The 24,650-nt window shown below is 42.8% G+C and overlaps 1 protein-coding gene and 1 non-coding gene across 2 annotated transcripts; both read right to left on the reverse strand.

Moving 5' to 3' along the window:
* Positions 1–9,187: 9,187 nt before the first annotated feature.
* On the reverse strand, positions 9,188–9,259 carry TRNAW-CCA. Its single transcript has one exon. It is a non-coding gene; the product is annotated as a tRNA-Trp (tRNA).
* A 12,027-nt stretch (positions 9,260–21,286) lies between these two features.
* Positions 21,287–24,499, reverse strand: ZNF624 (zinc finger protein 624). Its single transcript, XM_040245919.1, has one exon. The coding sequence runs from the start codon at positions 24,047–24,049 to the stop codon at positions 22,223–22,225; it is 1,827 nt and encodes a 608-aa protein (XP_040101853.1). The 5' UTR covers positions 24,050–24,499; the 3' UTR covers positions 21,287–22,222.
* Between the last annotated feature and the right edge of the window lie 151 nt (positions 24,500–24,650).

Consider the following 24,650-nt stretch of genomic DNA (forward strand, 5'->3'; position numbering starts at 1 on the left):
CAACTAAGCCAGAACACCATAACTACTGAGCCCCCACGCCACAACTAGAGAGTCTGCACAGCAAGGAAAGGTCCTACATGATGCAACGAGGATCCCACATGCTGCAACCAAGACCTGACACAACCAAATAAGCAAATAAAATATTTTAAAAATCATTAGGGGAAAAGATAAGCATGATATCAACTTCATAATACTTATAAAACTTGACAGAGAAGACATATCATCTTAAATACATGTCTCTAACAATAATGCCTCAAAGGATACCAAGCAATAACTCATGTAACTGCAGAGAGCAAAACAGAAATCAAAACTGACGCTAGAAACTTTAGTACACCCTGTAGAGCACACTGTGATGGGCTGTAGCACCCCCCTCCCCAGCCGTCTGTGTGTTTGGCTGTTAATGGTTCACAATAAAATATTTCCCTGGGAATTGTCCTGGCTGAAGCAAGCATCCTGTCTCAGGTCACATGTCCTCCCTGGGGCAGCCACATCTAGTGGTGCTCACTGTGGGGGTTCAAAGACCTTCTCCCCTTGCCTCAAGTTGCAATCTCTCTAAAGGGCCATCCAGCTAAAGACTAGCAGAGGGGCACTCTTTCTGCCCCCTTCTGATGTCTATGTCAGAAGCTTTCTCTATCTCTTTTATACTTTAATAAAACTTTATTACACAAAAGCTCTGAGTGATCAAGCCTCATCTCTGGCCCTGGATTAAATTCTTCTCCTCTGGAGGCCGAGAATCCCAACGTCTTTCGTGGTTCAGCAACAACCTTCCATGAGGATGGGGGAGGGAGCAATTTTAGGACTGGAATTGAGTGGTTATTACTAGGAGCCATTGACAAGAAAAGGCTGAGGGTGATTAAGCACCAATTTAAGGTGAAGTGTGAAAAGCAGAGGGCTTGAAGCCTGAGGCAAAAATGTAAGAGTAGCATAACTTTGGCTAAGTTAGATTCTTGATCCCAGAAAGTTTTCTATGCCAAGGTCAGGACCTTGTTCTCAAAGGAGGAAACCCAGAGACTCAGGATGGGGACATTTGGGTTGATGTGGACAAATATCTGTAAACACCAATCCCTCTGGATTTTGGGGGCCTACAAACGTGACCCACTCCTCTCGGTCTTGTTTGAAGATGATGCAGAGGAAGCTTCTGTTTTGTGATAAGACCTGTGTCCCCTCACAATCTACTTTCCTCCCCTCCTGATCCCTAGACCCATAACTAGGGTCAAGTCACCGTGACAGCCCACAAGAGAAATGCTGGACATGGTAAGAGATGAAGACGACTATTCAGCTGCTGTGGGCCCTGGTCAACCTGCGTCTGAAGGAATCAGGAGAGGGCGGTCTGGATCCCGAGGATGCTGGACCATGGAGCGTAGAACACACAGCTGGGTGTGGAGAGTTCATTGGAAAGGAGCACACGCCTGTGATAAGGGTTTACACACTCTGCCGAGGGTGTCAGGAGGTGGTGCTAACACACTGGTGGTGAGAAAAACTTGGAGAAGTGATAGCTCCACACTGAGCAGAGAGGCCAGAATCACTTGACAAATGGTGGAAAAGACGGTTAAAATGCTCAAAGAAGTGGACAGTCCAGAACAGGCAGAGAATGTAGGGGTGGAAAGTGTCCCCGCTCCATTTCTTTGGAAGATGGGGGAAACCCCTCCGTGGAGATACAGAAATGTCTGGTGGGAGGGGGCACCAGCATCATTGAGAAGCTCTGCTGGGGCTGATGTAGGGGGTTCCTTACAGAACCGGGCTCACCAAATCTCAGAAAGAGCAGAAAGGCCAACGTGGAAGGCCGGTGAGCAGGTGAGGGGAGCGCTTTATCTTCAGAGAGTGATGGGGACAATTACTTGAACACAGTGTCTTCACAGGCACAACAAGGGTGGTGTTCAGTCTACACAACCAATGAGATAAAGGCTGGATGATGGGAGGTCGAGGTTAGCCTTTACCTTCACTGACCAAGAAAAAGAGGAAAAACAGAAATTGATCAAGCTATGTTGGAAAGTGGAGACATTGCTATGGTCTCTTCGCAAAGGAAAGATAATATAAGAGTGCTGTGAACTGCCCACAAGTTTACGTAATTTAGATGAAACGGAAAGTTCAGTTCCCCGGATTCGGCAGGCAGCCGGCCTCCCTGCGCTGCCCACCTATGGCCACAAGAGGGCGCGCGAACCCGCCCTTCATGACCCTCCTGGAGCGCAGGCACGTTCCGCCCGTGGATGGGGCACCTAGTCCCCGGGGGAGGAAAACGCTTAGTGTGAGCTTCCCGACTTATCTTGCAGAAGCTTTCGTTTAACAGAATGTCCCTATGTTTCATTCTTTACCTTCTCTCAGTACTAGGATTTATTTTACAACAATAGCCGCTCACTGAGGCGTTTGAATGTTGTACTCATAACTTGAGGGAGCATTTTATAAAATAAGACAAAATCTTATCCAGTTGCCAGAATGTTTCTTGGCAAGAGTAGTGATCACAAGAAGACAACACATCAAAGAATATGTGATCAGAGATTTCAAAGGCCATTATCAGTTCAGTTCAGTTCAGTTCAGTTCAGTCGCTCAGTCGTGTCCGACTCTTTGCGACCCCATGAATCGCAGCACGCCAGGCCTCCCTGTTCATCACCATCTCCCGGAGTTCACTCAGACTCATGTCCATCGAGTCCGTGATGCCATCCAGCCATGTCATCCTGGGTCGTCCCCTTCTCCTCCTGCCCCCAATCCCTCCCAGCATCAGAGTCTTTTCCAATGAGTCAACTCTTCCCATGAGGTGGCCAAAGTACTGGAGTTTCAGCTTTAGCATCATTCCTTCCAAAGAAATCCCAGGGTTGATCTCCTTCAGAATGGACTGGTTGGATCTCCTTGCAGTCCAAAGACTCTCGAGTCTTCTCCAACACCACAGTTCAAACGCATCAATTCTTTGGCGCTCAGCCTTCTTCACAGTCCATTATAATTATCTCCATTTGGGAGTGAAGAGTTCTGCAGAGCAGAATGAATGTTACCTGGAGTCTGAATGAGTCGTTCCTCTATCTTCACCTGTGAGTTCCTATTGCTTTCATCAGCTAAATCACAACACTGAATACAGTTCTATATATTCTGCCCATGCTCACATGAGCCCTAACAACGAAACCAAAAGGATAAGACTCTTATAAACTGAGGAAAATGAAACAAAATGCTGATGGAATTACTGCTGTATATTAATTGTATTTAAATATTGTGATTATTCAAAGCTATTATACTGCTGGATAACGTTAGCCAAGAATTTAACTAAAATTGCTCTTTAAAAATTTGCTAAATGATTTGTCTATTACACTTTGGTGAGGCTAGGGGGATAAACAAAAAATTTTTAGCTTTGTTAAAGGTACTATAAATGTATTCTGTATTAAAGTGTCACAAAATCATACATTTCAATAACCATCTGGCAACGGATGAAGATCAAGGTGTTTTGCACAAAGGACTTGCCACTCTGATTACCCCCATGTGTCCTGAACATCATCCCCATAAATGAAGTGAAGACTTGAATTACCTCTCAGCCTTTGCTAGTAAGGCTGGCATCAGCTGTCCTCAGTTAGGACTCCTGAAGTGCCTCTTCCCATCCGAGCTGGTCTCCAGGATAGAGTAGGGTGCAGGGTGCAAGGGTCCGGTTACACGCATTAGCTGTCAGCAGATGTCTTGAGATGTTTCAACAGTCTTGGGGCCTGCGGAGCACTGCTGTCTCCACCAGGCTGAGCCTCTGATTGGGGCTTCACCAGCAATGGTTGGATTCTGGCAATGTCCTCTTGTGTAACTCGGAGGCAGCCAACACAGGACCCTTGCCCAAGCTCCAGAGGGCCTGTTATAGGCTCCCTGCAATACTCTCTCAAACCCTGTTCCCTCGACCACGACCTGGTCCCACACTGATCCTTTACACTGCTTAAGGAGACGGGGGACCTGGGCTGTGGAGCTGGTGAGTGCGGTAGAGTCTGGGTCCTGGCTGCCAGCTTCTAGCTGCTTATTCTGCTTCCCATTAGCCCTTCTTTTCCAAGCTGGCTGCTGCTCCTTCTTCATGGTCCCCAACATCACTGCCATCCAGGTTTTGCAAAGCTTCCAGGATGACCTTCATTAGGGATACATCTCCCTGAGCTTGGGGACAAGGGGTGCTAACTTACACACAGCTGGGAATCACCCAGACTAGACAGTGAGGTGTCTTTACATCTGGAATGTGCCTGTGAGGGGTTTAGGATTTCTTGGAATTCTAGGATTTGTTGGAAAGGGTTGTGTCCCTAGAAAGAGGGAGGAGCTCCCTCGTGGCCAGCCCCCAAATCCCAACTTGCACATTAGGTCTGAGTTTGAGCCTTCCCCCTGTTGGGGAAGTGGACTGAGAGTTTATGCTAAGCCATTGGCTCTCTTTGGGATTCCTTAGGGAAGATCAGACCTCCTGAGGAGATGCTGAGGGTTCAAAGGCCTGGTGTGGTCTGTGGTCAGAAGGGCTGAGGCATCAGTGCATTGCTGTGGATCACTGAACCTGTGTGTCGAGGGGGTTGGGTAGGGGTAGGGGGGAGGCTGCTGCAGGCTGTGGCTCCACTTCCTTCAAGGGCAGCGAGAACCAAGGTGTTTCAGCACCGAGGTCTGGACAGCGCCCTCCGACTGGGCTGGAGGTGCCCTAAGGGGTGGTGTACACACCCCTCAGCGGGAGTGAGGGTTTGGCGAGGGAGGCCAGGGAAGGAGCCCGGCCTGGCGCGCTGACATCTCAGGGACAGATGGGAGGCAGATCCTGGTAGAGCTGCCGCAGAGCAGCGTGCCAGGCATGACCCTGGGGCTACTCCACTCTTGTGCAGATAAGAATGCTGCCCACGTACACCCCTTCCATTGCCTAAGTGCAACATGGTGTTAAAATGGGTATTTCTGCTAAGAATCTAAGACAGCAGAGATCAGATACCTAAAGTGAGATGTGAGGCAGGCTGCCATGCAAAATTGACCCCCCCCCCAAAAAAAAAGTGGCTGAGAAACTGTTGGGGGACTCTTACGCCCCTCACCTATAGTGAGAACATCAAAGCGGTCCTGAAAAGGACTGAAAAGGATTTCTAAGCTTTCGGAAAGATGGTGGGGAGGTGGCTTGTCCCACAGATCAAACATAGTGACAGTGATTTTAACAGGCCGCCTGGGCAGCTTGACATGGGTCCTCTGGTGTTTGGGGGGTTACTCAGTGGTCTGATGTATATTTTTGCTCCCCTGGTGGTCCAGCGATTTAGACTCTGCACTTCCACTCCAGGGAGTGTGGGTTTGATTGCTGGTCAGGGAACCAAGATGCGACTTGTTGCATGGTGCAGCCCAAAAGTAAAAAGGTATCTGCATGCTTTTTAAAGCACAAATTTGGGGGCAAAAGATGCAAGAATTCTTTCCATGATCTAGACATGTTCTGGGTGCCTGGGGTAGGGGATAGGGGGCTGGGAGTTTGGGGGAAGGTCCTCTTAGGTGCCACCTGAGGGGTGGCCTGGAGGGCTGATCACATAAAGTTCAGTTCAGTTCAGTCGCTCAGTCGTGTCCAACTCTGCGACCCCATGAATCGCAGCACGCCAGGCCTCCCTGTTCATCACCATCTCCCGGAGTTCACTCACTCACGTCCATCGAGTCCATGATGCCATCCAGCCACGTCATCCTGGGTCGTCCCCTTCTCCTCCTGCCCCCAATCCCTCCCAGCATCAGAGTCTTTTCCAATGAGTCAACTCTTCCCATGAGGTGGCAAGAGTACTGGAGCTTCAGCTTCAGCATCATTCTTTCCAAAGAAATCCCAGGGTTGATCTCCTTCAGAATGGACTGGTTGGATCTCCTTGCAGTCCAAAGGACTCTCAAGAGTCTTCTCCAACACCACAGTTCAAAAACATCAATTCTTCAGCGCTCAGCCTTCTTCACAGTCCAACTCTCACATCTATACATGACCACAGGAAAAACCATAGCCTTGACTAGACGGACCTTAGTCGGCAAAGTAATGTCTCTGCTTTTGAATATACTATCTGGTTAAGGCTTCCCCAGTAGAGAGCAACGAGCTGAAATACTATTTTCTCCAGGGCTAAGTGAAATCCTCAGCCCTGAGGGAGTCTCTTAAAATTCCACCAAAGTCAGAGAGAGTAGGGTGCTGCTAGAGATACTGACCATGGAGAGTTCTCTGCACCTCTGTTTATCCTCCCTTCCCTGCTCTGACTCAGAAGGGCTCAGAGAAACTTCAGCAAGACCAGGAGGGAAGCGGCTTCAACTTTAATTCATGTTCAGAGACTGAACTGTTACATAGGATGGTTGTAATCACAGTCTGGGAGAGTGTTTCTTAACTGGATTTGTCTCTCACTCTCTTCACCCACCTTTGCTCCGTCATCCATGAGAAGAACTAGAAACTGAACACCTTTTTGAGGAATGATAGGAAACAGTCACTTTATGATCTCAGCTCACCTTGTATATGTTTAGAACACCCTCTGAAACAAACGGCCAGTCCCATTTGCTTCCAATCCTGATTCCTTGGAGACAACGCATACAGCACCGGTAGCTCAGCATCTACTGGGAAAGCAACTCTCTGGCCAGTTGATGTGTCTCAGGTCTGGAGATAAGGAAACATCCTCAGTGGGAGAGGCTATGGGCCAAAGAAAAATTTTATCATATACTGTATTTGTGGCAAGGCTGTGCCAGCTTCATTTTTAAAAATTCATTTTAAAAATATTTATTTGGTTGCATTGGGTCTTAGTTACAGAATGTGGGTGGGACCTAGTTCCTTGACTAGGAATCAAACCCAGGTCCCCTGCACTGGGAGCATGAGTCTTAGCCACTGGACCAACAGGGAAGCCTGTATGCCATTTAAAAATGCTACCTTCCTTTCAAAATGAAGCAGTACAGCTAGTTTGGTGTGAAGCAGGAATGTATAATAGATTAATGGAACAGAATAATATCTAGGAATTAAAAATTTTTTTAAATTTTTGATGCCTTGGTGCTGGTGGAATAAACCTTTGAAGTTTAAGACAATTTTTCTTTTTCTTTCTCTTCATCCCTACTTTTTCTTTCTAAAAAGTGATACTTTAACCACAAAAAAATACCCTTGCCCCAGTTTTTATAATAATGTATGCTGCTTTGTTTTCTCAACTGGGGGAACAAGTGCTTATTCATGTGTAATAAATGAACTGAGAGTTAAAACTGATAACTGAAAATCCACTTTTATAACAAAAATGAGATTGTATTGGTAAAATATTATCTGACAATTACAACCTTTTACAATTTGACTTATGAATACACAAAAAGAATTTTATCAATTCACATGAGAAACTTGAAAGACACCATTAAAACTTTAATAAAGTTTGGTTAGAACTAATTCTAGAATATTTACAAAATAGATTTGAACATAAAATTCTTTTCTAAAAATTATTTACTTGGCTGCACCAAGTCTTAGTTGCATGCAGGATCTTTAGTTTCAGCATGAACCCTTAGTTGCAGTGGAAGTTATGGCATGTGGGATTTAGTTCCCTGACCAGAGATTGAACCCAGTTCCCTGCACTGGGAGTTCAGGCTTAGCTACTGGGCCACCAGGGAAGTCCCTGAATGTAAGATTCTTGAAAGAAGAACAGTCTAAGAGATTTCGGAGTGTTTGTTTGGTATTAAATTAAAATGTTACTTTTAGGAGATTTAAGTGAATAGAAAGGGGTTGTTTTTTGCCTTAGCCAAGGAGGCAAGACCCACTTAAGACATTTAAGTTTAAACTCATGCTGAAATGTGACATCTCTTGGAGTAAGTATTGCTTCCACTGGTTCACAGTAGCAGGGGAACCTCAAGGAGAAGAGGAGAAAAGGTCACTGCAAGAAAGCCCTAGGGGATAGCCTCCTGAGCACTGGGAGATGGGGATGGGTGCTGTGCCCCAGCCTGTTTTCTGGTCAGTGGATTTGAGAAGGGATCTGCCCCACCAACCCCCAGGGAACAGAGAGCGAGACCACGCATAGCACAGCCCCATCTGATGCTCTGAACAGATTTTAGAGAAGGCCAAGAGTAATTTCAGAGTATGAGTAAGAGAGAAAAGCATGTTGTTTGTTTATTTTTAAATTCTGAAGAACTAGGAAAAGAGACTAGTTCATGACAGAATAAAGATATAACAATGAAAATGATGGAAGGGTTCAGATTTTTTTCCCCAGAAAAGTAGTATGAGACTTCCTTCAAGGTGTGGCCTCTTTAAAATGAGGTTTGAAAAGTTTTATGGGGCAACTGACTTTGAGTTTAAAAGAGAGGAGAGCAAGACAGGGGATGCCTTCTGGAAACTGAAATGACAATAGCAGATCAAGTGGTCTCTGAAATTGCAGAGCATGGAATCCCAGAGGGCGGACATGCCTGAGAAGATGCCCAAAGGGCAGAGAGAATATGAAAACTTGAGACAATCTGAGAGGAGATTACCGATGCAGAGGATGGAGCAGCATGATTATCCATCCAGGTGGTGGGAATTATCCACCCTATGGAAAGGTGAACACACTCCCGGGAAAAGTCTAGAGCAAAAGGAACTGAAGCAATACTGAAAAATACACTAGGAAACTCTTCTAAACTGGCTGAAAAGTAGTCTTTTATCATTTCAATTTTCTCTGGTCTTGGGCTATGTTCCTTTATCTCCATAGCTTTGAGTATGTGAGCAATGCAATTTAATAAAAGCTTTTTGATCATAGGTTAGTCTTACAGGTTAAAAATAACTTGTTGAATTTTAATCTGCATTTCTCTAATCATATAAATAAGTTATTTTCATGTGTTTAAAAATAATTTACATTTAGTTTCCCAATAACTCTCTTGTTCTGTCTTCTGTTGTGCTGTTTGTGTGTTAATCATTCAGTCCAGTCCCACTCTTTTGGACCCTTTGGACTGTAGCCCACCAGGCTCCTCTGTCCATGGGGTGGGTTCTCCCAGCAAGAATATTGGAGTGGGTTGCCCTTTCGTTCTCCAAGAGATATTCCTGACCCAGGGATTGAACCCAGGTCTTCCTCATTGCAGGGAGACTCTTTACCAACTGAGCCACCGGGAAAGCCTGTACTGTTTACCTATTTTTAAAATAGCTCTTCTGGTGACAAGGGGCTGCAGTGCTCGGTTCACACCCCCAGGAGTCTTCCAAGTCACCCCTGTCAGATAAGAAAACGACGCTATTGCAGAGGAATAGAACAGAAGTACGAACTAAACGGTCCAAAGTCCCCGGTTCGCTCGGTGCGAAAATGTGAAACTATGACCCCGACGTGACTTGAACACGCAACCTTCTGATCTGGAGTCAGACGCGCTACCATTGCGCCACGAGGTCACAAAGGATCTCTGACTTTTGATCCTTTAAGGCTCCTCAGTTCCGCCCATCCAGGTCGCTTCTTAGACGAAACTCTGCTTTTCCGGTAAACTTCCGGTCAAACAGAAAAAGAGCGAGAATTGGGCGGAGGACCTGGCTGTGCGAGCTCCCAGGACTCCCGGCCCACCCAAGCCCAGGCAGGGAAGCAGCTGCAAAACCCAAAGTCCGGCCGGTGCGGGGGTGGGGTGAGTGCAGTACCGGATTCCCGCCGCTGAAAACCGTTAAAGAGGGGAACAAAACCCGAAGTCGGCGGGCACAGCTGGGAGATGACTTTGGAACTTAGCATAAAATTAGATGCTCCTGTGTCCACCCTTCGCCCCATCCTCCGTCATTTCTGAACATTACATAAGTGTGCAGTAACAATTAAAATCAATAATCCCACTACCCGCTGTAAAGCATTTTGATGTATTTCTTTCCAGATTTCCAACCTACTCCAGTATTCTTGCCTGGAGAATTCCATGGGCAGAGGAGCCTGGCAGGCTACAGTCCATGGGGTCGCAAGAGTCGGACATGACTTAGCGACTAAACCACCACCACATACATGAGTGTCCACCTGTGTGTTAAACCTTCTTTGCTGTAAAGTACAGCAGTTACAGAAATTGGCACAAAACAAAGAGAAGGATCGCAAACCCTTGCTCCCCCCAGACCTGCCAGCCACCCCAAGAGCTTGACATCTGCCTTCCTCCCCCACAAGCAGTCCACCTGGATATCTATGGAAAGGACTTCCTTGCTTCATAGTTTTATCACCCAAATGTGCATCAGTAAAAACTGTGGTGGCGTTCTGTCTGGGGCATATGTCACTTTTCATCCACCCTGTTCTCAGGTTTCACATTTCTGTTGTCAGTGTGTCTTGTTACTGGGGAATGCTGACTTACATCATTTAGTTATGCTTTCCAAGGCGGTCCTCCACTGTATGCTACTATTTCCCCCTTGGTAATTAATAAATATTTCGGAGATAAATGCTTTCAAGCTATGCAAGCTGTTTCTCTTCAAACTTGCACCAATTTTAGCATCCAGATTTGACTGCAACAACTATGACTGTGGTGTTGTCTCATGGTCATTTTCTGTTTCCCTTTTTCCATCTATGTTCATCAACATAATTCTTCTACAGGAAAGAAGTGGTACTTCTTGGGGTTTTCCTGGTGGCTGGTTAGTTAAGACTCTGCACTTCCATCGTAGGGGCCGCTGGTTCGATTCCTTGTTGGGGAACTAAGATCCCTCAGGATCAAAAAGTTGAAAACAAAAACAGAACTTCCCTTCCATTTACTTAGGTATTACATATTCATTTATTTATTTGCATCAATACAGATTCATGGATATTTTTAAGATTTATAGTTTTAATCCATGTGTATTAGTTGCCCAGTCCTGTTTGACTCTTGGCAACCCCATGGACTGGGGCCCGCCAGGCTCCTCTGTCCACGGGATTTCCCAGGCAAATATACTGGAGTGGGTTGCCATTTCTTCCCCCACTGGATCTTCCCAACCCAGGGATTGAACCCAGGTCTTTTACATTGCAAGCAGATTCTTTACCATCTGAGCTACCAGGGAAACTCTTTTAATCCATAGAATATCATTTTTAATAATGTTTCTGAAAGTCCCCCAGCTTTGGCTACAAGTCCTTCTGGTTAGTTCATGTGGCCTTTTGACGTCTGCATCCTGTTTTCAGCACTTTTTTAGTTTATGACACAAGATGTTCCAGGATTATTTTTTAGTTTCCCTGCACCAGGAATTAACCAGAAAACCATTTCTCCAAGGAGCTCTGGTTCCTGTTTTGGGAGTATGGTTTTAAGAAATCAAGATCTGGCTGTTGGGTGTGCTCATTACAATGGGCTGTCACCCTCCTTTTCATTATTTGTAGCTTCTCGGACACTGAGAAATGTCTCTCATTAGTCATAATATATGCACTTATGATACATTTGTAAACATACATATATGTGTTTCAGAATTACTAACCTACACACCTAAATTCTTTGAGATTTCTTTGTGGTTTCATGCTTGATTTCTTTCTGAATATTTGTTAAAGAACAGTTCTGTATGTTTTCCTTGCTGTTGGAGTTCTCTGATGGTGTGTCTGCTTTCATGATTGGTTTAGATTTCCTGTCTCATCCAGTTGTCTGCTTAGTTGTCGTCAATCCAGACCCCTCCCCTGCGCCCAGGCTGTAGTTTACCCATCCATCTCCCTTTCCACGCCTCCCAACTTGCTCTGGTCATAGCCATGCTGTGGTCCACAGTGTGTGTGCCCTTAGTTGGGTTTGTGCTTTGTCTTCATGTCTCATTGAATGGTGTTTCTCCCCCATAGCAGTAAGTTGAATTGGTGTATCACTATGCAGTTACAGGAGAAGGCAATGGCACCCCACTCCAGTACTCTTGCCTGGAAAATCCCATGGACGGAGGAGCCTGGTAGGCTGCAGTCCACGGGGTTGCACAGAGTCGGACACGACTGAAGCGACTTAGCAGCACACCTGTAAGAAAAGATTTACTAAGAGGATTACCTTATATGTGTATGGCTTTTTGTTTTTGCCTTTAGCTTTACAGGCAAAATGCTGTTTTGCAAAGTCATTAACATTAGTTCTTCTCTTCCCCAAGTCCTTCATGCCTGGTTATATTATTTATCTGTAGTACAGTTCGGTTGTTACTTTTATATTCCATTTCTGGTTCATGCAGGCACACACCTGATTACTTTTATTTTCTTTAAACTTCAGTATTTGTAAAATATTACCATGGTTCTAAGTGCCAGAGCTGTGTGAAAGGGTATACTAAAAACTGTGTCACTCTCTTGTCATCTCTATTACCCAGACTCACTGCCCTCTTCTTTCCAGCTCTTCATCAACTACAGCTGTAGGTAACTAATCTTTTGTTTCTGGTTGATCCTTCCTGCATTCTTTTGCACAAATGAGCAGGTATATGTTTATTCTATTATACCCTTTTCTATAATCCACTTGTTTTTGTTTTTAGTCACCAAGGCGTGTCCGACTCTTTTGTGACCCCACGGACTGTAGTCCACCAGGCTCCTCTGTCCATGGAGGAATACTGGAGGCAAGAGTACTGGAATTGGTTGCCATTTCCTTCTCCAGGGACTGAACACATCTCTTCTCCATTACAGGTGGATTCTTTGCTGCTGAGCCACCAGGGAAGCCCCATATAATAATTTACATGTGCTAATCCTAAACTCCCAATCCAACACTCCGCATTCCTTTCGCCCTTGGCAACCACAAGTCTGTTCTCAATGTCCGTCTGTTTCTGTTTAGTAATATGAATTTCAAATATTTTATCTTGCAGTTCTAAAATGTCCACTTGATTTCTGCAGATTTTAATTGTTTTGAAATATTCTATCCCAGATGTTTTAAAAATCAGTTGTAACCCCCTTTCCTTCTAGCTTTCTAAGCATATGAACCATAGCAGTTTTGACTGTTCACTCCAGGTCTGAATCATTTCTGGATTTGTTTCTATTGACTGTTCTGTTTATTATTGCTCACCAATTTTCCCCTCTGGTGAATGTTGATTTAACTTTTTTTTCTGGACAATGTGGATGATGAATGTATATTTTAGAAGCTCTGGCCTGATTACACTAACTTCCTTCCCTTTTGCCTTGTAAAGCCATGAGCACTGGCCCCACAGAGAAACCACTGTGAGGGAGACAACACCTTTCTCCTTAGGAGACTCGAGTCCAGAATCTGCTGTTGCACCAATCCTCTTATCACATTTCTGGATGTACCCGGGTTTCCTGGTTTATCTACTGCCTGGGGATGTGGAACGTCAGGATTTTCTAAGGTGAAAATATCAACTAAAGTGACAGGGTGGTGCTCTGCTCACATAGTGGTTTCAGGGAAATACCCGGTGCAGATGGGTTGGCAGGAGTTGAGAGTTTTCTTTTGAAGATTGGGATCCTGCTCTCCTCTGTTATTTTGCTGTTCTCAAAAGCTCATTTCCTTCTTCTAGAGATTTCATGGGCTTCCTTAGTAGCTTAGCTGGTTAAGAAACTGCCTGCAATACAGGAGACCCTGGGTTCAATTCCTGAGTTGGAAAGACCCCCTGGAGAAAGGAATGGCTACCCACTCCAGTATTCTGGCCTGGGGAATTCAATGGAATGTATAGAGATTTTACATGGAAAGGATTTTACATGGAGATTCCTTTTCCAGTTTGTATGGGATGCAAAAATTCTCCAACTTGGTAAAGGCAGTGTCAAAATAACAATTATTAAAAAGGATGCAATTGCCCACTATTGGCAAAGATATGGGGCAGGAGGCACCTTCATATGCGACTGGTCAGAGTCAGGGCTTTTAGAAGGCATTTGGCATGTGTATTAAAAGGCCTTATTAATATGTGCACTTTGTCCCAGAAATTCCATTTTTATGACCCCATGGAAAAGTTAAGGATATTTGCAGGGATTTTCCTGTAGGGTATTAAAATTGTTTATAATAGTGAAGAATCAGCAGCAGTTTTAGCTGCTCTTTTCCAGAAGCAGAGTCTAGATTTTTGAAATATGAGAGGAAGGAGGAAGAATACTCCAGGTTGGGTTCCCCAGCTGACTCTGAGTGGATCTTTGCACGGAGGGTTTTGGGATCACAAGAGAAGGAAGCAGGACTGGATAGAGAGAGGAGACGGCTGTTATGCAGACTCAGTGAACAAATCAACTGACCCCATGAAGAGCTCCAAGTTCACAACTGCCTCAGCGTTAAGTGGAAAGGCCAGATTTCTACTCCTGGGTCAACTAGTTGTTGGATGTGGGCTGTCCCAGGAATGGGTCTGCTTCAGGGGTGAGGTGACTCTCAACCTCAGGACTGCCTGCCAACAGCATGTCTAGGGTATGTCTAGGGTGTGTAGAATAAACACTTCAGTTCTGAAAGTGGGGACGGGGCAGCCCACTGTTTCATCACCTGGATTCACTTCATATGACTTTTGGGAAAAGCAACACCAGGATTCTGGAGGGTCTGTTTTCCTGGAAGAAACTTTCAAGGGGGATGAACTACAGTCTCCTCTCCCCCTGCTGCTGGTCTTAAGGTTTTAATTTATATTCACTGTTGCCTCCTCAACCTCAGCCAGCACCTGCACTCATCTTGGTGGCTTACCCAGTGGCAAGACTCATTCATCCCTGGGGCCCTGGTTGCTGTGTGCTCCACAGGCTATGACTGCTGTGTTTGTTATGCACCACCAAGATGGGTGAGTTGGTACTAGGAGGTATTCTAAGACAATGGGGAATTACCTGGGTGCCAAACATATGCCCCCTTTAACCCACTGCAGTAACAGCCCCACCCTCTCCTAGAGATCAGGATCAGATATCCCTGTAGCAGTGCTGGCTCCTCTTGTTGCTGCCTGGTCCCCTGGCAGCAGCTGCAGTTTACATCTCAAAGGGATTATTAATGACTATCAATGTGTTTCCTGAATTAACTGTTCCACAAAGTGTGGCCTAAACTGGCACTTATGGCATGCCTTCAACAGGCCATTCCAGTTCCAGTGTCCATCACCCTGGAAGCTTCTGGGGACGTGGTTGGTGATACGACTAGTGGATCCTGTGAGAATATACACACTGCATTAACCTCCTCTGCTGTAAAGTTTGATAAAGGATAAACAAGGATAAAACTCCTTGTTTATTATGTGGATGTTATCATGTGGATGAATCAAACATTCTATGAGCCCCAAGATAGTGAGTGGTTTTGTCTGAGACCTTGCAAGCAGGAAAGGAAAGCAAATAGCTAGAATATGAGTTATTTAGTCATATGAATTGCTGTTGTTTTCCTAACAGAAGGGATCCAGTGGCACTAACTTGCCACCAAGTGTCTGACTGGTCTCCTAGTGGGGTGGTAACCATATTAGGGACCTAGCACTGGGGAGCCTGTGGCTGGAAGGCTGGACAGTCAGCAGCTGCAGAAAGTGAACAAGCCTTGGGAAAGGGCAGCCTGGGATGATGGGCATATATGCAGAGCTTCCATCTCTGCCACCAGGGCTTCAAAATTTAAGCTTGTGTTGTCAGCACTGAGCAACTGAACAAAAGTTGATGGACATCAACTTAGATCCTGGATAGAAATGAAGTGTAGGAGTTGGGCTTACATTTACCTGGCTTTTCCTCTGTTTATGGAGAGCAGGGAGAAAATTCCTCTCTTACTGTCAGAATTTAGGGGTGTCGCTGGGAGACAAAGGGGTGATATCCTAGAGGAGAAAGGTATAGTGTTATTTCCCCTCAAACCTTTAGCTGACTTCCAAGCTGTGAAACAAGAGAAACCCTGTAAAAAGCAGCACCTTTTTAAGGTGAGGGTGTGTGTGTGTGTTAGTTGCTCAGTTGTGACTTTTTGCGACCCCATGGACTGTAGCCTGCCAGGCTCCTCTGTCCATGGGATTTTCCAGGCAAGAATACTGGAGTGGGTTGCCATTTCCTTCTCCAGGGGATCTTCCCAACCAAGGAATCGAATTCAAGTCTCCTGCACCGCAGGCAGATTCTTTACTCTCTGAGCCACTGGGGAAGCCATGGGGAAAGTGAGGTTCAGTTCAGTTCAGTTGCTCAGTCGTGTCCGACTCTTTGCGACCCCATGAATCGCAGCACGCCAGGCCTCCCTGTCCATCACCATCTCCCGGAGTTCACTCAGACTCACGTCCATTGAGGCAGTGATGCCATCCAGCCATCTCATCCTCTGTCGACCCCTTCTCCTCCTGCCCCCAATCCCTCCCAGCATCAGAGTCTTTTCCAATGAGTCAACTCTTGGCATGAGGTGGCCAAAGTACTGGAGTTTCAGCTTCAGCATCATTCCCTCCAAAGAAATCCCAGGGTTGATCTCCTTCAGAATGGACTGGTTGGATCTCCTTGCAGTCCAAGGGACTCTCAAGAGTCTTCTCCAACACCACAGTTCAAATGCATCAATTCTTCGGCACTCAGCCTTCTTCACAGTCCAACTCTCACATCCATACATGACTACTGGAAAAACCATAGCCTTGACTAGATGGACCTTAGTTGGCGAAGTGAGGTTAGGAGAGGTTAAACGGATGAGCTGATTTCAGCAGCTGGCACAGTACAGGGAAGATAGAGATTACAGTTCAAGATCAAGCTCTACTAAGTTAGACGGGCTTGGTAAAGGCCTTGGAGCTTGCGCTGAGACTCCAAGAGAACCATGCTCTAGAGCAAGGACAAAACTGAGACAGACCAACTTTAACGTGATCCACTACTACTCTGTTAAAATAAAACCTTATTCTCTCTAGAGGAAGATAAACCAGGGATCTCTGCAATTTTTATACTTACAATAGCTGGCATCAAATGAAATATTTTACTAATATTTAGTAGATGTATTAAAAAATCATATAAAGTAAATATCCTCCATTAAAAAAAAAGATAACAGCTGACTAGATAGCAAGAAAAACAACAGACATAGGAGTAGGTTCCAAAGTGTAGCTACTGTAGTTAACTACCCAGGACTTGAAATGAATATTATTAATATATTCAGGAGAAAAGAATGGCGAATCTCAGCAGATACCTACAATCCATATAAAGAGAGGGCAAAAATTCCAGAAATAAAGAAAATCTGACTAAAGTTAAAAATTCAAAATGTGGGTTTATTAGCAGATTAAGATAGTGGAGGTATATAGTTTGATGCACACAGAGAATAGAGAGATGGGAGACAGAAGAAGCTTTAAGAGAGACCTGGACCACAGTGAGAGACAGTGGAATGCCATTTTATTTTAGGTTATGAAAAATATCCCCAAAACTAACTATAATGAAAAGCAAATGCCAGATTAGAACCCTTATCCCAGTGAAAATATCCTACCTAAGTGAATGCAAAGTAAATATACAAAAAAAAAAGATACAGTAAAGACAAAAGCTGAGATAAGCCACTGGATGCTCTGATAACCAGGCAAAGGGAGCATGATCCAGTTAGAATGAGGAAAGTCAGGGAAGAACTAAGAACACAGAAATAGGCAAATAAGTGAATAAATATGAGTAAACACTGTTTAAAATAGTGATAATAATATCTTTTGGAATTTAAAACAGAAATAAAATATATGACTACAATGGAACAAAAGGCAGAGTATCAAGGGAATTAAACCATTATTTTTTTTCATTGCTTTGAAATATTGAAATACTAATTTCAAGAGTGCTCCAATGAGTCAGAGATTTTAGGGGTAGATTTTTCAGATGTTTCAATATTAGGACAACCTTACAATTTTAAAAATTAAGGAAACCAAAGACTTTATTTTTACAAATTATATCAATATTTACTGTATTTGAAACTAAAATTGGAAAAATGTTTAGTTTTATTAAAAATACTAAACTTACAATATGATATTGAAATATATTTTTGAAAAAAATATCTTCAAAACAAAAAATTAGTGCTAAGAGTGACGGTGTTTGAAATTTTTTGCAAATCTCTTTTAATGCCTGACTGGAATAATTTGCGAGGTCTGCTATAACAAAAGTACCACAGATGAAATGGCTTAAAACTCAGGAGTTTATCTACTCACGGTTCTGGGGAGAGAAGTCCAGGAGCCAGGTGTCTGCAAGGCTCGTTTCTCCTGAGGCCCCTCTCCTTGGCTTGCTGGTAGCTACCCTCCTGGGGCCTCTTCACATGGTTGTCCCTTTGAGTGTGCACTGCTGGTGGACTCTCTGTTCATCCATGTTTCCTCTTAAGGTCACCAGTCAGACTGTATTTAGGAACCACCCTAACAGCCTCATTTTAACTTGTATGTTAGTCGCTCAGTCGTGTTTGACTCAATGCAACCCCATGGCCTGTAGCCCACCAGGCTTCTCTGTCCATAAGCTTCTCCAGGCAAGAATATTGGAGTGGACTGCCATGCCCTCCTCCAGGGGATCTTCTGGACCCAGGGATCGAACCCGGGTCTCCTGCATTACAGGCAGACTCTACCATCTGAGCCACAAGGAAAGCCTCCTGTGGAAAGGTGGCTTTTAACTTATCACCTCTTTAAAGGGCCTATGTCCTAAAGCAGACATTCTTGGGCACTTGGGAGTCAGAGTCTCAGCACATGAATTTGAGGGATGAGGGACACAGTTCACTCAGTAACAATGGCTCAATAGAAGATAGCTGAATTCTGAGATCTTCTTTTGCATTAAATATTTTGCAGTATCTCATGCCATGCAGCTTCTGAAAAACAGTAATCTATACTCATGAGAAAATGAGTATGAAAAATGAGAATGAGAAAGGTAAATAATGCCTTAGATTATGAAAATAGTCCTGCTGCTCTAGGGTAGCAAACAAAATAATAACTGAATGTATAATTAAGTTGAATAGAGTAGAATATGTGATAATGAAGCACATTTCATTAATACAAAGAAAAGCAATAAAGGAGAAATGAAGAAACAAGGTAACACAAGCAGACTTATACCCAATGAGTAAGTACATGAAATGAAAATGGATTACACTCACTAATTAAACTACAGAGATTGTCAGACTAGATAAAGATAAGACCCTAAATGGATGCTGCTTACAGGAGACATACTGTAAATGTAAGGTCACAGATTAGGTTAAAAGTAAAAAACAGGGGAAAGACATATATCATGTATATTTGCTTTCTACTGCTGCATAATGCATTAATGGGAACAGTGGCTTAAAATAACTGTTTATTAGCCCACAGCTCTGTGGGTCAGGAGTTCAAGCACAGTGAGGTTGGATTCTCTGCTCAGGTCTCAAAGGCTGAAATCAATGAGTCAGCTGGGTTGATTCTTGTCTGAAGGCTGAGGATTAATCCATTTCTGAGCTAAATCAACTTGTTAGCAAAATTCAGCTCCTTGAAGCTACAGGACTGATGTTCTTGTTTCCTTGCTGGGCTCAGTCACAAGCTGCTCTCAGGTCCTACAGGGTGCACATTCCTGTCATGTGGCCCCTCTGTCTTCAAGGTCAGCCATGAAGAACATAGCTCACACTGACTCCCCCTCATATTCCCAATCTCACTCACCAGGAGGAGCACCACACTTTTTAAGATCTCAACTGATTTGGTCTGGCCCACTGGGGGTAATTTTTTTATTCTGAGTCAACTGATTTGGGACTTCAGTTGTATTTGCAAAATCCCTTCACAAAAGTACCTAGATTAGTGTTTGACTGAGTAATTGGGAACCTCTTGCATACCAGGGGCCAGAAGTTTACGGAGCAATTTAGAATTCTGCCTAACACACCATGCAGACATGAACTGAAAGAAAGTTATATCTAGAATATAGAAAGATATTCTAATAACCTGCAAATAACAAGAAAGAGTTATCAATTTAAAAATGGGAGAGTCTTGAATGGCACTTCTCAAAAGAGGATATTCAAGAAGCCAGTAAACACCTGGAAAGGGACTCAACATCAGTAGAGGGTAAGGTGATGCAGATTAAACCTCTAACGTGAAAACACTACACACTGGAACCAGGCTCTGGCACATTCCAGTTCATGGAACTGCTCTAGTAAAGGTGCCCTGCGTTATCTCTGTGCCCAAATCCAATGGACATCTTTCAGTTCTTATGTCACTTTAACCTGCTGACCTTACTGCTTTGCTCCTTTCTTGGGGAGGTAAGGCAGACAGGGTATAGGTGTGATGAGGGGTTGAAGGCAGAAAGGAACAGCCAGCAGAGTTTATCAAGTCATGCAAACTGACAATATAGTTTCTTAAGGGTAGTATTTCAAGGTTAGACCCTCAAAACTTTCCAATCAGAAAGTGGTACGTTTTGTCCAAAGAAGACACATCTAGTAATAGTTAATAAATTTCACTATTAAAATTCAATCAAAATAGTCACTTTAACCACAATGTCAAATTCATTTTAGGGAGACAGTTCCCATCACTCACCCGAGATCCTCTTCACAACACTGTGGGAGTGTATCTGACTTTCCTTCAGTCTCCATTAAAGTGTTGCCCTACATGCCTTGTCCTTTTCAGGGGTCAGGTCCACGGTCTGTTAGGGCCTTCTGGGACCAGGATTACAGCCTCTGGGTTCCCATTTTGACTGCAGGTCTCAGTATTTCCAATACTTTAAAATGGACTTGGGAGTCCTTGGCTGTTTCCCTCTCTATACTTCAGTAATGCAATGTTGTGTGGGGCTGTACACAGACCTTTTCACCACTGTGATCTCCTTTGGTGCCATATTGAAAGTGGAACTTGTCCTGAGGCTTGCAAGCCTTCTGGTCTATAACCCGGACACAAGTTCCAGATATTCTTGGATATATTTTGCATCTACCTGAAATTTCTATTACCTCTTCCAAATGAAAGTGAGACAGTGAGGGGTGGTGGTGAAACGCTGGATAATTTCTTTGGAATCTAGGCAGCATCCAAACCAGTTCCCAAGCTCTTAAGATCCATGACCACTCCTGCTCTGCCAAGGTATACTCAGCATCCAGGGTAATTCCTGAGACATGACAGGTGTCCACAGGAAAAAAAAATTAGCTTCACAGAAAAACAGGTTTTTCATGTTTACATAAATATTACATGCTCACTGGAAAGAAAAACTGAAAAATATGGAAAAACACAGAAAGGTAAAACAAACAAAAAAACACTGGATTCTCAAAAAAATCTGAAATGAATGTCATTAACTTTTTGGAGACCATCCCTTCATTCATGGTTATCAAATGTTTACACAAATACATAGTAGTTTTATACCATAAACACTGCATTTACATTTTTCTGTTATCCTAGTCTTTCCCTGCACTTATCTCACGCTTCCCTTTTCTCCCTGCCTTCGAGGTAACCAATATTAACAGCTTGGTGTATATTCTTGTTACCTGTTTCCATGCTCATCTAATCACATGCACACATATACACACAAATGCATGTGATCATTACTTTAAAAATGAAATTTTGTACATATACATCTCTGTAATAAAGCAATTACTTACCAAAAAATTGTGGAAACACCTGTTAGTCAACTACTGTAAATATAACTCATTTAAAAAATTACTCTCATGTTGTTCCATGGTATGGCTATATAACAGTTAATTCACCCATTCCCCAATTAGTTGGCATTCACTTTGTCTCCAGCTGGGTTTCATCTCTGTCTCTATAAATAATACTCTAACAAACATCCTTGCTTATGCATATATTTTTCACTGATGCTACTATTTCTGTGCAGCAAATTCTCAAAGTGAAACTGCTGGGTCAAAATGCTTTTAAACTTTTACTTAAAAATCTAAAAAATATATAGCTGGATTGCAAGTGGAAATATAAGTTGATATAACCATTTTGTAAGAGCACATGGTTTACCAAACTCCACTAGCAAAACATCTCTTTTAATTTTTGCCAACTCCACAAAGTGGAAGTTAACATCTCATGGGTTGTTTTAATATGCACTTCCCTGAGTACTATTTATTTAGGTTCATAACATCATCCTAGGTTAATGCATTTGAAGTTGTTTTTCTATGAACAGCCATCTAGTCCAGATGGATTAAAACCTCAAGGTAAAAAATAAAATTATAAAAATCTTAGAAACAAATTTAAGAGATTATATATATAACTTGGGGATTACATGGGTCCTTTTAACTGAGTAAATCAGGAATATAAAAAGGAAAAGATGTTTTACTATAAAAAATTAAAGACTTACAATCTTTTACTATATAAAAAATACAAAGACAAATACTAGGTTAAGAAAAACATTTGGAACATACATGAGAAAGGATTAATATCTCAAATACATTTTAAGAGCACCTCTAGATTCCTAAGAAATATACACAGGCCAATACAAATATATATATATTATATATATATATATTATATATAAGCAATCATTGAAGACAACTTGTTAAATGAATATGAAATTTGGATGAAGGCTTTCACATGCCCTTTTTATTATGAATTTTCTTATAATTTCTAAGATTTAAGATGACCAACTACTTTTCTACATTCTTATAAAGCATCTCTTCAGTGTGTATTTTCTGGCGAATTGCTCCTGGATGTTTTCCCACATTCATAAAATATGCAGTTTGTAAGATTCTTGTTACTGTCTGAATGATGATTTGCTGTTCTCTATATTAACTGAATTTCTCTCTGATGTGTTCTTTGATGTACAGTAAGGCTGGAGCTACTCCTAAAGGCTTTTCCACATTCACATTTATAGGGTTTTTCTCCAGTGTGCATCCTCAGATGCACAATAAAGTCTGAGTTAGTTCTGAAGGCTTTTCCACATTCTTCACATCTATAGGGTCTCTCCCCAGTATGAATTCTCTGGTGCAGAGTTAGCTGTGATAGAGTAATACAACCTTTCCCGCATTCCTTACATGTGTAGGGTTTTTCTCCAGTATGTGTCCTCCAATGAACTGTAAGGTATGAACCTCTCCTGAAGGCTTTTCCACAGACATCACATTTATAGGGTTTCTCTCCACTATGGATTTTCTGATGTTCTGTAACGTGTACCATCTGGCTAAATGCTTTGCCACAGTCATTACATTTAAATGGCTTCTCCCCGGTATGTGTCCTTTGATGGGTATTAAAGCCTGAGTTACTTGTGAAAACTTTTCCACATTCATTACATTTATAGGGTTTCTCTCCAGTATGCCTTCTCTGATGCACAGTAAGCTGTGATGTATTAGTGAAAGCTTTCTCACATTCATTACATTTATATGGTTTTTCTCCAGTGTGGGTCCTCTGATGTACAATAAGGTATGACTTAGTTCTGAAGGATTTTCCACAGTTGTAGCATGTATAGGGTTTCACGCCAGTGTGAATTTTCTGGTGCTCCTTGAGATTTACCATTTTGGTAAATGCCCTCTCACAGTCAGTACATTTATATGGTTTCTCTCCAGTATGAATCCTCTGATGTACAGTTAAATGTGATTTTATTCTGAAAGATTCCCCACATTCATTACAGAGATAAGGTTTCTCCTCAGTATGAATTCGCTGATGTATAATTAGAGATGAAGAACGCATGAAGGCCTTTCCACATTCATTACATTTATAAGGTTTCTCTCCTGTATGCATTCTGTGGTGTACACTAAGGCATGAATAATTAATGAATGCTTTCCCGCATTCATTACATTTATAGGGTTTTTCTCCAGTATGAATCCTCTGATGTTCTGTGAAATTTGCTATACGATTGAATGCTTTCCCACATTCATTACATTCATAGGGTTTTTCCCCAGTGTGAGTTCTGATATGCACAATAAGACTGGAATTACTTCTGTAGGCTTTTCCACATTCATTACACCTAAAGGGCTTCTCTCCAGTATGAATTCTCTGATGAACATTAAAGATTGTGGTATTCTTGAAAGACTTCCCACACTCATTGCATTTATATGGTTTCTCTTCGGTATGGGTCTTTTGATGGACACTAAGATATGATTTATTCCTAAAGGCTTTCCCACAATCATTACATTTGTAGGGTTTCTCTCCATTGTGAGTTTCCTGATGTCTTGCAAGTTTTGATTTATCACTAAAAGCTTTCCCGCAGTCACTACATTTATAGGGCTTATCTCCAGTTTGAATTCTCTGGTGTTGATTAAGGCGCGCACACTGGCTAAAAGATTTTCCACAGACATTGCATTGATAAGGTTTCTCCTTAGTATGAATTCTCTGATGCACCATAAGTGATGAAGAAGCAATGAAAGCCTTTCCACATTCACTACATTTATAGGGTTTTTCTCCAGTGTGAATTTTTTTATGTTGACTAAGATAAGAAGGCTGGCTGAACATTTTCCCACATTCATTACATTCATAAGGTTTTTCTTTAGTGTGAGTTCTCTGATGTTGAATGAGTAATGACCTATAACGGAAGGCTTTTTCACATGTACTACATTTATAGGGTTTTTCTTTATTATTGGGTTTTTTCTCTAAAGTGAGTTCTGAGGCAGGGCTCATGACTTTGCTGCCTTCTGCATCCTTGCAAATTTCCTTTCTCAGATGGGTATCTGTGATCAAATCTAAACCCTCTGTAAAATTTCCATCATGTGTCTGGTATTTGCCATGGGGTTCTTCTGTGATAACTTCTGGTTCTGGAAGAAGAACAGATCCAAACGCAAAGCCTTTCTGAATAGTGGGGATTTTCTTGTGTTTAACTGTTCTTTGGCCTACAGGACTCTGCTGACTATACTGCAGTCTCAGTATCCTGTCGCCCCATTTCCATAATCCTCCCGTTCTGGGGTCCCATAGACCATTCTCTGTGAGTTTCTCTACAGTGGCATCCTGTGATAAATGTTTTTTAGAAAAATCCTCTGTTGGTATAGTATTCTTGGTTGTAGGTTTGGTCTCCAACTCTGGGAGGAAAAAAAGAAAAGTCAAATGACTCCTGTTTCCTAGGTTGAGGAGATTGTACTAACAGGATAACAAAAGAGAACTGAATTGATAATGAACATATGTTTTTAACTGCTTGCAAATTTGCCTTGTTTTCTAGGAAGAAGAGGGTAGGGTTAAGGGTGGCTGATTGAGCAAAGAACCGTAGTAGTAATTCAAGGAGTTTTCT

This window comes from Oryx dammah, unplaced genomic scaffold (genome assembly GCF_014754425.2).
Source record: "Oryx dammah isolate SB20612 unplaced genomic scaffold, SCBI_Odam_1.1 HiC_scaffold_8, whole genome shotgun sequence".
Classification (NCBI taxonomy): Eukaryota; Metazoa; Chordata; class Mammalia; order Artiodactyla; family Bovidae; genus Oryx; species Oryx dammah.

What these genes read in the sequence shown, in the direction of transcription:
- ZNF624 (XM_040245919.1), bottom strand. Translation starts at nt 24,049, where the DNA reads ATGAGCCCTGCCTCAGAACTCACTTTAGAGAAAAAACCCAATAATAAA.